Source organism: Nannobrachium achirus (genome assembly GCF_963921795.1).
Source record: "Nannobrachium achirus genome assembly, chromosome: 16".
NCBI classification, from domain to species: Eukaryota; Metazoa; Chordata; class Actinopteri; order Myctophiformes; family Myctophidae; genus Nannobrachium; species Nannobrachium achirus.
This window is the reverse complement of record NC_137823.1, coordinates 11,489,409-11,503,933: the sequence shown is the minus strand read 5'-3', so window position 1 is coordinate 11,503,933 and position 14,525 is coordinate 11,489,409. Positions and strand designations below refer to the sequence as shown.

Genomic DNA, 14,525 nt, shown 5'->3' with positions numbered 1-14,525 from the left:
CCTCCTCATATGAAATTCATAGCTAAATTGACCCTCCAGAAAAACACGGGCAAAAATCCTTGATTATGCAGATTATAATCATCCATTATGTGGGCAAAAAAACTTGATTTTGCGATGAAATATGCTGCTTTTTATGTGATTTTATGCTGCGAAATTGTGGAAAGTTTCGGAATATACAAAATACCGTATGTGGCATGCAAAATAGGCAGAAAGTTGCGAAATATGCGAAAACGTTGTGAATTACAGGATATATGCGAAAAGATGTGAAATATGCGGGGGTTTATGTGATTTTATGCTGTGAAATATGCAGGTAGAAATGTGCGATCCAGGTTTTTCTGGAGGGTCTAGCAGACTCTAGCTAAAGAAGCCCTACATGTATAAATGTGACTGATCCAGGAAGGAGATCTGTTTGTTTACAAACGGTCGCGAAAACTAAAATCCTAACCGGGGCCGACCATCACGGCATAGTGTCGCCGTGAAGACAAGCTGATCTCGGCCTCCTCGGCGTTATTTGCACCTTATTTCGAGATAAAGCCGTTTTTATGTTTCAGTATAGAATAGGAGTCAATGGATAATGGCCGCTCTCGGTTGCTTCTGGCTGCGTTGCGTCATGACGTATGCAGTTTTTTCTTTCACCAGCACCCGTAGCAAGCGTCTGAGATGCGGGTTACCATGGAAACCTTATCTCGTCTGTGAACGTGTTTGGCTACCAAGAGCAGCCAAACTGTTAAAGCACTTCCAAACCTGCCTTCCGTGTTATTTTGAGCATGTCGGTAATTATACAGGTGGGGGAAAAAGAAATGTCAAAACAGATCTACAAGCTCCCAGTGTTGTGAAATGTGAGCTAGTCATGGTACAATGAAGTATAGTAGTAGCTGAAGTGGTTGGACAGGAACTGGAATGCACCCCGCGCACTCGCACACACACGCACGCACGCACGCAAGCACACACACACACACACACGCACGCACGCACACTTGTTTACTAAAATGTTTAGAACTGGGGGTGTCAAACTTCCAGCCTGCAACCGGGTCCAAATGTTGCCCAAAACAAACATAAACAAATAAATATTTTTAAATATAAATTAAAATATTAATATCCGGTTATTATCTGCCTGTGTGGTGGCCAGACTCCCTCCCTTGGCCGCTGCGATGGAGGGAACAGTGTGTAAAACAAAGCACCACTTATACGTAAGCCTGTCACAATTATTACGTAATCGTCTAATCACAAATTCTTTGACATAATCGCAATTATTTTGTCATAATCGTTATAATCGTTTCCATTTTGAAAAATGTTCATATATTTTCAATCATTTCCAAAATAGTGTAAATAGCAGATCTACAAGCTCACAACGCGAAAATGTTCATATATTTTCAATCATTTCCAAAATAGATCTACAAGCTCACAATGCGACGCGTTGTGAGCTTGTAGATCAGCTATTTCCACTATCAATGTCTTTTTTTTTAAGTATAAAGTTGTCAAATACGTCAGTAATTTCTTTGTATATTTAGGTTGTGTCATATCTGCCATGGGCAACTTCAAAGCCCACAAGCCAAACAGAAATGCAATTGTCAACGGCAAAAACACAATTAAATCACTAATCGCAATTATTTGAGCGTCATTTAATCGTCATATAAAATGTCATAATCGTGACAGCCCTACTTATAAGTGGTCTCAACCCTTTGTACCAGTGCTGCACACTGAAGGGAGAGAGAATCATAGACCTTTCCTTTAGCAGGAGACTAAAGAGACAAAGTGAAGTAATTGATTTCCTTTGTCCACGACGAGCACTGACATGACTAATGATGCTCAACTGGGAGTATTTAATCGCTAACCTCGCGTCACCAGACTCTCCACCTCGGAAGAAAGCCTGGTATTCGTTCTAAAGTGAGTGGTGATCCGCTTTAGAAAAAGAAATAACTGCGGTTCCAGTTGGTGTGGCATTGTTTTTGGTCCCCCACATAATGTGAATCAAATCAAGTAGTTTATGCTTGCTAGTCGCTCTTTTATGAACACACCAAACAATTATTACACCAGTAGATACAAAAGGATTAAATACATTTAAACCTATTTTACACTGGGGGAATCATTGGAGGTGCACGGCACCACTGGTCCCGGCTTGTGGCCCTGATGATCAATGATATTGATCTCTGGCTTTTTACTCGTCACGAGGAGTTTGTGGAGCTTGGTACAAAAGGTGTTATTTAGCCTAAAACTATTCTCTCAAGACAGATTCTGCTGTTAGCAGAAGGTGTCTTGAGAGATTAGTCTCTGTCTAAATAACACAGCAACACTCACGGCCTTAACCCATTTAGATCGGAAACCCCTATACATAACTATACCTTTCAATCCAGGAACCTCTTTTGGGGATGGTGTTGCTATGTACAATATGTGCATAATTACTGTATGTACAATATAGCACACTTCTATTTGTAAGATAGAAAAGGGGATTTAGAAGGCGTTTTCCAAATCAGTCTCAGGTCTAAACAGGTTTTAGGCCTAGAATTATTGAATGCTTTAACCAGTGAAAAATAGCAGATATACAAGCTTGCAGCGCGGCACCGAGCTTGTAGATCTGCTATTTTTGAAAAAGTCGTGAAAATGTGTGCAATGTATTTTCAAAGCGAACGTTTGTAACTCAAATTTTGCTTCTGGGTGGTCCCTGGAACTAAATATCTTGAGATGGGGGTCCGTGGCCAAATAAATATCATTTTGGGGGTCCTTGACATGAAAAGGTTTGAGAACCACTGACATAGTAGTCTCTCAAGAACAGACTAACTGAGCTCCATTTAAGTGAAAAGAACATTTTCTTTGACGATGGCTGGCCAGATTGCTGACATAGAAACACAGGTTTTTCAAAAAACCTTAGGATTCAAGACACTTATTGAATCGGGTCAAAATTCTAATTTTCACGATAAAAATAAAATAAAAATAGCAGATCTACAAACTCGCACGCACTCGGTGCCACGCTGTGAGCTTGTATATCTGCTATTTCTCAATAGTTAAAGCATAAAATAATGATACACAATAATGTGTACCCGTTCTAAATGGGTTAACATCTAGTAGTGTTGTTGTTTGTAGGAATGAACCCAGATGACCCTGGGAGGAAGTGGACTAAGAAAGGGGAGGAGCCAAACCCAGTTCCCATGTATCTGCATGAAAAGGAATGGGTTCCCCTGATTGGCCAAGGGGCTGACAATGGACAACGCCAGGGTAGTAAATGTAAAACGGACATTTTTTATTACAGCCGAGGGACTCCACCATCTGCAGTGTGATGGCCTTTTGTCTGTGAAGATCTCATTATACACGAGGCTACCCTGACTGCTATACTGAAGTCCACTGGCTGAGCTAGAGGGCTGTGCTCAAACTAGTCTGTCTGGAAATACATGGACTATTTCTTAACCCATTTAGGCCTAGAATTATTGAATGCTTTAACCATTCAATAATTCTGCTATTTTTGGAAAAAGTCGTGAAAATGTGTGCAAATCTTTGAATATAATGTATTTTTAAAGCGAACGTTTGTAACTCAAATTTTGCTTCTGGGGGGTCCCTGCCTGGAACTAAATATTTTGAGATGGGGGTCCGTGGCCAAATAAATATCATTTTGGGGGTCCTTCACATGAAAAGGTTTGAGAACCACTGACATAGCAGTCTCTCAAGAACAGACTAACTGAGCTCCAGTTAAGTGAAAAGGACCTTTTCTTTGACGATGGCTAGCCAGATTGCTGACATTATAGAAACATGGGTTTTTCAAAAAAACCTTAGAAGGATTCAAAAGACACTCATAGAATTGGGTCAAAATTCGAATTTCCACGATTTTTCAAAAATAGCAGATCTACAAGCTTGCAGCGCGGCACTCGGTGCCGCGCTGTGAGCTTGTATATCTGCTATTTTTCAATAGTTAAAGCATAAAATAATGATACACAATAATGTGTACCCGTTCTAAATGGGATAAACAACAAAAGTTGTTCCAGACAGAAGCTGAATTAGGCCGGCCCGGCATACAGAGTACCAGACAGTTCTGCAGATTTTGGCCCACCTGTGCACCCGAATAACCTACTTATAATGACTTAATAGCACCATTTACTGGAGAATCTGGGTGCGATGTGTGCATGTTGGGAACAGTGTGCTATTGGGCACAGTTTTTCCCCCCAGGCCTTTCAAGGCTTCACAAAGCCAACTAGACAGAAGAAATCTGACAAATGAATGGAGTACCAAACGTGTCAGGTTTGCGTCTGTATGTTATACCCTCTGGGACACGGAGAGAACATGCAAACTCCACACAGAAAGGCCCTTTTCGCTGATGAGGCGGAGGAGAGAACACGCCCTCCAGCGGCTACAGCGTCCCCCAGCGGGAATCGAACCCGGGACCTTCTAGCTGTGAGGGGCGGCAGCGCTACCGACTGCGCCACCGTGCCCCCAGGCAGAGCTGCTTTTGACAAAAAACATTATCTGACCTGCAAACGGATGCATAATATTGACAGATCTGGTCTGCAACCTAAAAAAAAAAAGAATAGTTTGACACCCCTGGTTTAAGATGATGATAGATGGGAATCGTACAGTATCTAGATATTACCTGGAAATTCCATTCCATTCCTTTGTGTGTGTGTGTGTGTGTGTGTGTGTGTGTGTGTGTGTGTGTGTGTGTGTGTTACCTGGACATTCCAGAGCCAGAGCTCGGAGCAGTCGTCAGGTCCGCAGGCGATCAGGTAGGTGTCGTCTGGACTCCAGGCTAGGTAGGAGACCCCGTAGGCGTGGCCTTCCAGGGTCCGCAGCAGCTTCAGTTGGTGGCTCTCCTAAACACACACACATCCACACACATTAAAGTACATTTGTCATTGAGAAAAGTGAAATGGAACAAGCAGGTTCCCACACATTTTTACCAATGAATTTCCAAAACTTTTCCATAATATATGTACACTTTTCAGCCATCATAACAGTCCTTCAGAGCAATAATGAGTCTCTTACTCCTATGTACAGGGTGGCAGTGGCTCAGGGGTAGAGAAACCGCCATTAGAACACAGAGGGTTCCCGAAGGGCTCCCAGTTCGATCCCGGGCTCCCCCAGAGTTAGTGTTGAAGAGTCCTTGAGCAAGACTCTGAACCCCTAGTTGCTCCCGGTGAGCAGGTTGGTGCCTTGCATGGTTTCCTCTGTCATCGGTGTATGAATGTGTGTGTGTGTGAATGGGTGAATGTAATGAATGTGTGTGTGAATGGGAGAATGTAATGCACAATCTATGTGCATTACATCTATCTAATCACTTTGGATAAAGGCGCTATATAAATGCACCATTTACCATTTATGTGCAACAATGCCCAAAGACAGAGTAGCAACAATAAAGCATATAATCTAGAATGGTATAATTCCATTCCAAATTGTGCCAAATGTTTGCTACGCCACCTTATCCAAGGGCATAGGATCAGGCTGCAGGCAGCACATTGTGAGCTTGTAGATCTATTATTTTTGTCACACATTAGACTGCAATCACGCAGCCCGACTGGCTAAAAACTAAGCATAAGTTACATATTTTGTAAAATGTTATACATTTGGAAAATGTTTTACATTAACAAAATCAATAGCCAAAAACAATGAATAGCCAAGTATTTTTTCCAGGAGGACCCTTGATAAATTCCAAACCTTTTCCAGGACGGGAAAATGTTATTTCTAATATCAAAAGTACTTCCAGGAATGTCATGGCTGTAGGGCAGTGTTTCTCAACCACTGTGCCTGGGGACCTTTGGTGTGCCCCTGAAAAAGGGTCAAGTGTGCCCCTTGAAACTGCTTGAAAGCCAGTATTGTATTTATCATTTTAAAAATGATTTAAACAAGTGAAAACAGCCGATCTACAAGCACACAATGCCTTGCACCGCGAGGTGCTGTGCGCTTGTAGATCTGCCGTTTTCACTACTGTTGGCATCATACAAGGCGACATGCTTGTATGATGAAGCAGGGCTTTACTTTGCGAAGAAACGTGCACATTTGAAACTTGGAGATACAAGGTTTCTTCCCGACAGTGACTATAGGCCTATATACACCACATGCAGAAAAAAGGTTGAGAAACACTGCTGTAGGGAGCCTGAACGAGACAGTCCCCAGCCTAGTCTCGAGTAGGGATGGAGCTTGTTAATATTTATTGATAATGAGCACCTTATCGATCCTGCTTATTGAGCCAGGATTTTATCCGGCCCACTATTGAGCGTTTTCTAATGTTTTGTGGAAAGATATGAGACGACACATTCAGAACATAACTCTTATCTTTTTTTAATTGTCCAGTTGTTGCGACTGTGAGTTTGTGGCTGACCACATCTATGAAGATTATTGACAAAAGTTAAAAAAAAAACAATCATTCATTACTGTGTGCAATAAGTGTTACATCAAAATCACCTAAGCTTAATATAGCTTATGTAAAGATATTTAAAAAAAAATATTTTCGTGAACGGAAATGTCAGCTTTCGTTTTCAGGAGGTGTAGCTCCAGAATTTAAATAGCTTTCGGAGATTGTGTAAAAATTGTCCAGCTACGCGAGGCTAGTCCCAGCCTGAAATGCACAGGTACAACCCTGTTTTTATTTAAAAAAAAACTATTTTAGTGATTTACAGAAAGTGTCTGGGTTGTCTGCTAGCCAGAGCTATGCACGTCGTGGGTTGAGAGCACGCTGGAAGGGGAAATGGCACCTCTGGCATTTCTGGTACCTTCCACGGGCAGAAGTAAAAGTACTTACGGAGGCACGCTTTGTAAAGGCCATAACTTGTACGAACAAAATTAGCTTGTGTTCGAGGGAGGGAAGCCAGGTGGAGAGGGTGATATTTTGTCACTGTAACGTCCTTCTCCCTGTGAGGGCTCCTCACTGGCAGTTGAGAAAACAGCAGTATCAAGCAGGGGGAGGGATTCATTGGCACTAAGAGTCGAAAAATAATTGTCTTATTTAAATTTGGGGGGAAAAAAAGGAAAAATGTTTCCAGAGATGCTGGGAGATTACATCATATTGTTGCTGCATATTCTAATTTGTTGTGTTTGTCGTAAAATCAACGCCTCACACAAAAGCATCAAAAGTAGCAGATCTGCAAGCTCGAAACTTGGCACAAGTTTCGAGCTTGTAGATCAGCTACTTTTGCCATTTTGTCATTTGAATCCTGAGAAGTTTTGAACATATGAGGTTTCCACCCGACAGAGATGATATAGGAACCCCGATGATGTCTTATTTGCAAAGAGAGATGATATTAATTTCCTTTTAAAAACCATAAAGGGCTTGATGTACTTTGTTGGGTGTGGCGTCGCGCACCAAAAACAACAGATCTACAAGATCACAACATGCAGCAGGCAGCACATAACTCTAGTCCAAACAGGGCTTAAGAAGTAGAGCGTGCTTGCTTGCATCTCTCCCATCCCACTCACCCAGAGGTCATTGCCCTGCTGGCTTGTGCTCGACATTTTTGTAAAAAATCAATTTTTGCCACAGCAAATTAGTACATAAACACACAAAGCCCTAAATGACCATTACAGGTCTGTAACACTGAGAGTGTACAAATGGGACAGCTCAGCGTGTCATAGGAGGTGAGCTTCCCTCCCTCCAGGAACTACACGACAAGCGATGTGCAGCCAAAGCTGGAACCATCATCAAGGACAGACATCACCCCAGCCACAGCCTGTTCCATGCACACACTGCCACACTCTCGACCCGGCAAGAGATACTGGAGTATCATGAGCCATAACAACAGACTGTGGCAGTTTTTGGAGTGGAGTTTTTATGTAGCAAGGCTGCTGAACAAGTCTGTCGTCTGTGCTTAACTGATTTGCATTTTATTGACGCACTTTTAATGACTTTAAAACAACATGATTCTGACTTGCACTATACTGATTGCACTATTCTAAGACCTCTTTATTACAAGATACTGATTTTAACATGCTAGGCCTTTTCATTACTTACTGCTGCTTAATTTAATTTTGTCTTCCTATTCTGAGATGCAAATGTGGAAGCCTGCATAAACAAGAGTTTCACCTCACCGTTACCTGTAATTGTGTTGTGACAATAAAGTTGATTGATTGATTGATTGATAGATACAGATCCTTCTCATAAAATTAGAATATTGTGTAAAAGTTCATTTTCTTCTGTAATATAGTTATTATCTTTTAGGGGTTCATATATTTTAGGTACACTGTGCATGCAGTGAAATATTCAAAAGCTTAGTTTGTTAAGATTTTGATTTTTAAGGCAACTCATGAACATCAAAACATCAAAAAATCCATATCTCAAAATATTAGAATATTCCACACGACCACTCAAAAGAAGGATTTATAATACAATACTTGATTAAACACAGTGGACCAACACCAGCAATAAAATGTGATGCTGGTTTTGCCCACACTGTGTTTAATCAAGTTCAGAGTCAACATAGCCATCTACCTGAACGTTTTGGAGCACTTTGTGCTTCCGTAGGTTGACAACCTTTATGGAGATGATGATTTCCTTTAGCCAGAAGCACTTGGCACCTGCCCAAAACTACCAGTAACTGGTGTACAGACCATGTTATTACTGGGCTTAACTGACCAGCAAACTGGCTTGACCTGAACCCCACAGAGAATCTGTGTTGTGTTGTCAAGAGGAAGATGAGAGACAGCAGACTCAACCACACAGATGAGCTTAAGGCCTCTATCAAAGCAAACCTGGGCTTCCGTAACACCTCAGCAGTACCACAGGCTGACCGCCTTCATGCCACGCCCCATCGATGAAGACGTATGTTCAAATGTATTCCGTACCAAGTACTGAGTTCATACATTAACTCATTGAATGCCCTTTTCAAGATGGCCGCCAAGTACCAGGATGCCACGTTCCTAAATTTCTAGTGCACGGATACATTTTTAGTGCACGGATCGTGCACGCCCATGCACCATATATGCACCATATGTGTAGTGCTTTCAAACTAAAAAATCCGCTTGGAAATCCGTTCAGGCATTCATGAGATAGAAGCCTTCAAAGTCAGACAAAACAAACACTGCCACCTTCCTAAATTTCTAGTGCACGGATCAATTCTTAGTGCACGGATCGTGCACGCCCATGCCTAGATCATGCACCATATGTGTAGTACTTTTTAACAGCTTTCAAACAAAAAAGTCCGCTTGGAAATCCGTTCAGGCATTCATGAGATACATTTTTTCAGCCATTTTTGACATTTTGAAAGATGTGTTTGTTATGGGGCTAAACATGCAATTTCGCAATTGCGATCAAGCCTAATACATTTGAGGCATTTTTAGAATTTCTTTTATAAAAAAAAAAATGTTTTTTTTTTTGTTTTTTGTTTTTCAAAATGGCTTCCCAACTCGGGGAAACTCGGGCTGTGGCAGCCTGGGACTACTGTAATAACTCGGGAAACTCAGGCCATAAAAGTTGTATGCCATAAAAATCTAAATCTAAAACAAACAAAAAAAAAAACACTTTTGGATATTTCACTGCATGCACAGTGAACCTGAAACATATGAAAGTTTAAAAATAATTATTACATTACAGAAGAAAATTTACTTTTACACAATATTCTAATTTTATGAGAAGGATCTGTAGTGTCTAAGTAAATCACTGTCATACATATTCTGAAGAAAACCTGGAGACTGATCTTCAGTTTTTTGGGACTTGGGATCAAGTTAAGAACATAACGGAAGAGGCCAATTCTTTGCCATGGACGCATACGTCAGTGTCCGCGCGTACGGACATATGGATGGCGCCCGGCGTCACTCACCGGGTCCACCTGCCAGATGATGACGGTGGTGTCTTTGGAGCCGGTGGCCAGCTTGGTGCCGTCGTTGGAGAACTTGCAGAACCACACCTCGTTACAGTGCTCCGTCAGGATCTGCTGCGTGTAGCAGGGGAACTGCTTCCTGTACGGAGAGAGACGAGAGGAGAGTTTAAATTCATCTGGTTTTAAAAAGGTCAGAGCAAAAATGTTCTTATTAAAGGACAACTTTAGTTTTTTACAGCAAGGGTTCATATTTTAGATAGTCATTAGAGAAAAGAAAAGATTAGTGTTAAAAGGTTTTCATTTACTTCTTTCTATCATTTTAGTGATTTTAATTATTTTGATTGGCATACATGCCCCCAGGTTGGGGGCATGTATGCAAGTGGCTAAATATGTATTTTTAGACACAATAAGCCCATTCCCAAGATGCACCGCAATCTTTCAGGGTCAGATGTGACTTATGGGGGCTGGTATAAATAGTAACAAAGAAAGTGTCAGCTTATAGCCACTTGTACGCATGCCCCCAACCACTGAAATCAAAATACTAAAATGGCTAAAACTATAAAAAAGCAGTAAATGAAAACATTTTAACAATAATCTTTTATTTTCTCCAATTACAATCTAAAATATGAACCCTTGTTGTAAAAAACTAAAGTTGTCTTTTAACAACCTTGGTGCCAAAGACAAGTTTCCCGAGTCGGCAGTTTTTTGCTCTCCCTACTTCTGTTTTTGGCATGATCACGAAATGAAGGTTTACTCCCAGAACAGATCTATCTTTCAAACATGGCAGCCATGTTTGTTTACATTTGAAGAAAATCTTTTTAATGCCTGAACAGATTTCCAAGCGATTTCTTTAGTTTGAAAGCTGTGAATGGCGTGCACACACGTGGTGCATGATCTGTGCATTATCCGTGCATGACCTGTGCACTTTAAAAGGTAAAATGGTGGCAATTGAAGACATTAGTCGATTTTAACACCTTGCCGTCCGAAATAGAATGGTGGTTGGTAGATTAGCCGTGAAATTTCTATTATTGTATTGTGATCTGAGACATAATATTATGTTTATAAACATGACCCCGCATCCCCTCCATCTTGAACAGCGCCGCTGTTTTTTCTTTTTTCCCAGGTCAGTAACTCACCATGATTTTCTCAATTTCCGTTGGGATAGAATGGGGGTTTTGGTCGATCGTCGATGTCCCCGTGCGTTTCGCGTGCGCGATCCTTTCACGTAAATGTCCCCGCAAATAGTCCATGTGTGACTGAAGAACAGAACTGAAAAGTTTCGCTAGCATAGCCCCAAGCATGGCTGCTGTAGGAGCTCGAGTGTGCAGACAGCAAACGGATGGGCTGGGAGTAGCCTTGGAGAAGGAGAGGCGCTGACGTCACCTCTGCTTCATGCACGGTCTGCATGAGCTATCAATGCACGAGTGGTGACTAGGGAAGGTTAGACGATCGCCGATTTTCGGATCAAAGGCTTTTATTCCGGTTTTAAAGACAAAGTCCGGGAATGTACGGCGTGGCTGAGAGTCCCTGGGGGGATGTGCGATATAGTACGGTTTTAACATTAAGGGGCTCCCCGTGGCTTAGAAGGTGTTAATCCTCACAAGAAGTGTGTTAACAAACTGTGATTAAAGTCGTGGTGAAATGGTGAAGTCCCATCTATTCGTGCTATGAACGGTGGACAGTTGTGTGCAGCAAAGGGCTAGTGTTTGTGTAGCCTACAGGTTCAGGCTGCCCAAGGGAGAGAGAGAGAGAGACTGCTAGTGTGAAGGATGTTTGTTACTACGTTGCTTATTTTCAAATCTACAATGGCTGTGGTTACATGGGCAATATTTATTCACTCAGAACGAACTCATTCCGAACATAGATTCATACCCAAACGTTTACATGGAACCTGAATAAAGTATATTCCAATTCAAACGGTATACACCACAAGTCCAAACCCCAATGAAAACACAGCCAATGTTTTCAGATACATATTGTATTGTACTGATTAAGTTTAAAATGGGTAATGCACCGTCAAAGTCACCTTAATGAGGCTCAAAATGGAGTAGCTCTGTAATTAAAGTCAGGTGTGTTTGGAGGAACTTGAACTATGGGAATCTATTAGTTGAATGAAATCAAGATTAACTTTTACTCATAAGAACCTATCTATGTCTTCACCCAGTATGTTTGCGTTTACGGGAAGTAATTAACCAAGATTGATGTTTTAGGGACTTTTGATATAAAAATGTGCCATCTATTGTTGGCTATGTCCATATTATGAGACCACGGATATGCTCCAAAAGTGAGAAAAACATATTTTTTATTTTGCCACACCTAAATAGCTTCAAGGGACCTAAAAGATTAAATGTGACAATATAGCATAGGAAAGGCAGGCGGAGCAACGTGATAATGTACTGAACAAAGAATGACAGTGAAGCAATGTTTTTTTTTTTTTTCATGTCCAACCATGTTATATTGATGATAGCACATAATGACAATGTATAGTATAATCATATGAATAATAGAGTACAGTGCAGTTAGATTAGATTACCAGGCTAAGAGGTAGAGAATGCCTGCAGCCTCATACAGGTCATGGGATTAGACCAGCCAGGAGGAATCCCTTCCCAGTATGACTGTCTAACTCCTTGTTGGGAGTTTACCCATAGCACCTGCCATAGAACCATGCAAGTACTCCTTAAAAAACAGAGATATGAAAAGCTAGATCCGTCCTTCGCCGCACACCATTGCCCTCAGTTCCTATATTATTATCTGAACTCACCCTGTGTTATGAAAAGACCCGCCCCCCCACCTGCCTCTGTTTGGCCTTCTTAGATCAGGCCGGGCCTACCGAGCTTGTTTCTGTGACATACGCAGAAGCCTGCCCTCACGCCCGCAAACGCACGCCCCAAGAGCGGGAGGAGAAATGTCTACCTTTCTATGTCTGTTTTAAAAAACAGGTGTTTTCACCAGGGCACCGCCCCCTTATAGAGCGTTTACGGCATGCATGTTCCCATCGGCTAGCACTGGGTTGTCTTGTCAAGCTAAACAAAGCTAGTGAATCCAGAAGAGGAATGGAATTTATCTGAGACCCAAATTAACAACAGCTAAACTATATAAAAAAATCACACTCGTGTGAACTGAGCGGTGGTCTGTGTGTGTGTGTGTGTGTGTGTGTGTGTGTGTGTGTGTGTGCCCCCTGTGTGTGTGTGTGTGTGTGTGTGTGTGTGTGTGTGTGCCCCCTGTGTGTTTTTGTGTGTGAGTGTGCCTGGCCTATGCCTGGCCTATCCTGAACAACAGCGCCCCTCCCTTAACATGTGTGGTCAGAAAAGGTTACTGCAGTGCAGGCTACATACCCGGAGACAGACAGACAGACAGACAGACAGACAGACAGACAGACAGACAAACAGACAAACAGACAGACAGACAGACCCACACACACGGCCACGTATAGGAGCGTTGTGACCACCGCTCAAAAATCTGTGCATATACTCCAAAATGCCGCTCATGTCATCATTTAGATTCCCCTGAGATACCGAAATATCAGAAAAGAAGAACATTTACTTAAAAAAGAAAGAAAAGGTGCGGGAAGCTAAACCGGCACATGCACATTAAGCAAAGAATGTGTGTGGGCATGCTCGTTCACATGCACGCCACACTCATCAGAGAGTGAGGCATTTCCTCACCTAGAGGTCTTGTGAGGCGCGCCGCGCAACCAACCAACATGGTTGTTCCAGACTGATTTCATTCATCTTCGTTTTTTTTCCCTCACTTCTCAGCGTGGAAATCATGCCAGTTCCAAGTTTTCTGAAACCCTATTTTTTTTCCATGCTGTGACGCGCTGTAAGCTTGTACTTGTACTTCTATAGAATCCAAAGGACTGGAATCAGTCACGGCGACTGAGAAGATGAATCCATGGGTGCTAGGATAATGTATCTACTGTACATGTTGAGAATGAACACCTTATTCCCAACAGTTCCTTTCCCCTCCATCAGGCTGGCTGACCAGGGGGAGGCAGTATAGAGACCAGGATTACTGCACTTTTGTTTTTTGTGAGAGTACCTACCCTACCCTAGGACAGTGGTTCTCAACCTTTTGAGGCCGCGACCCCCAAAATAATCATATTTTAACTGGGGACCCCCCACCCCCCTGACGAGCACTAAGAGTTGAGGCATTACATTTTGTATATTGTGAAAATAACAGATCTACTGTACATTTCTGCTTCTAATATTTTACAATTTAGCCAATGTTTAATTTGGTAATAAAAGATGTATTAAAAAATCCTTTAAATTGTCACTTTAGAAATGTGAATATAGCCTCTATACACTTAAACGTTATGCTGGTTTGTTTACTAATGAGTGAGAAGACAATGTTGTACATTAAGTTATTCATCTGGGGAGCCCCCCGACCCACAGGCTGAGAACCACTGCCCTAGGAGACACGGGGACACTGGTGACGCAGAGGAGGGAACACGGCCACAGCATCCCCACCGGAAAACGTTCTGGCTGTGACGCGACAGTGCCACCGACTGTGCCACCGTGCCCTGAATAAAGTATTTACATTGTGGGAGAGGAGAGGAACTGACCGGCTGCAGACGTGGTCCAGCAGCAGAGACACAGAGTCCAGGCTGAATGGATGTATGTAGAACACTTTCTGGAGTTTGTTTCTTTTAAAATGACCACATCAACATGATCTACCCATTCTCCAAAATATTACCTGAGGGGCTTTGGAATAGCAGCTAGGGATGGGTATCGTTCACCTTTGAATCGATAGGATACCTTTTTCAATACCTGGGAATCGATACGATACCCTTTT

General features: G+C 42.1%; 1 protein-coding gene across 2 annotated transcripts in view; it reads right to left on the bottom strand.

Moving 5' to 3' along the window:
• Positions 1–14,525, bottom strand: part of LOC308301244 (WD repeat-containing protein 26-like) — a gene marked incomplete at its 3' end in the record, with an annotated part of 70,517 nt that overhangs the window by 23,562 nt on the left and 32,430 nt on the right. For both annotated transcript variants that reach the window (XM_080745158.1, XM_080745157.1), the window contains exons 7-8: positions 9,732–9,870; positions 4,656–4,796 (exon numbers count right to left, since the gene is read on the bottom strand). In XM_080745158.1, coding sequence (XP_080601284.1) covers positions 4,656–4,796; positions 9,732–9,870 — 280 coding nt within the window. The remainder of the gene's footprint in view (positions 1–4,655; positions 4,797–9,731; positions 9,871–14,525) is intronic.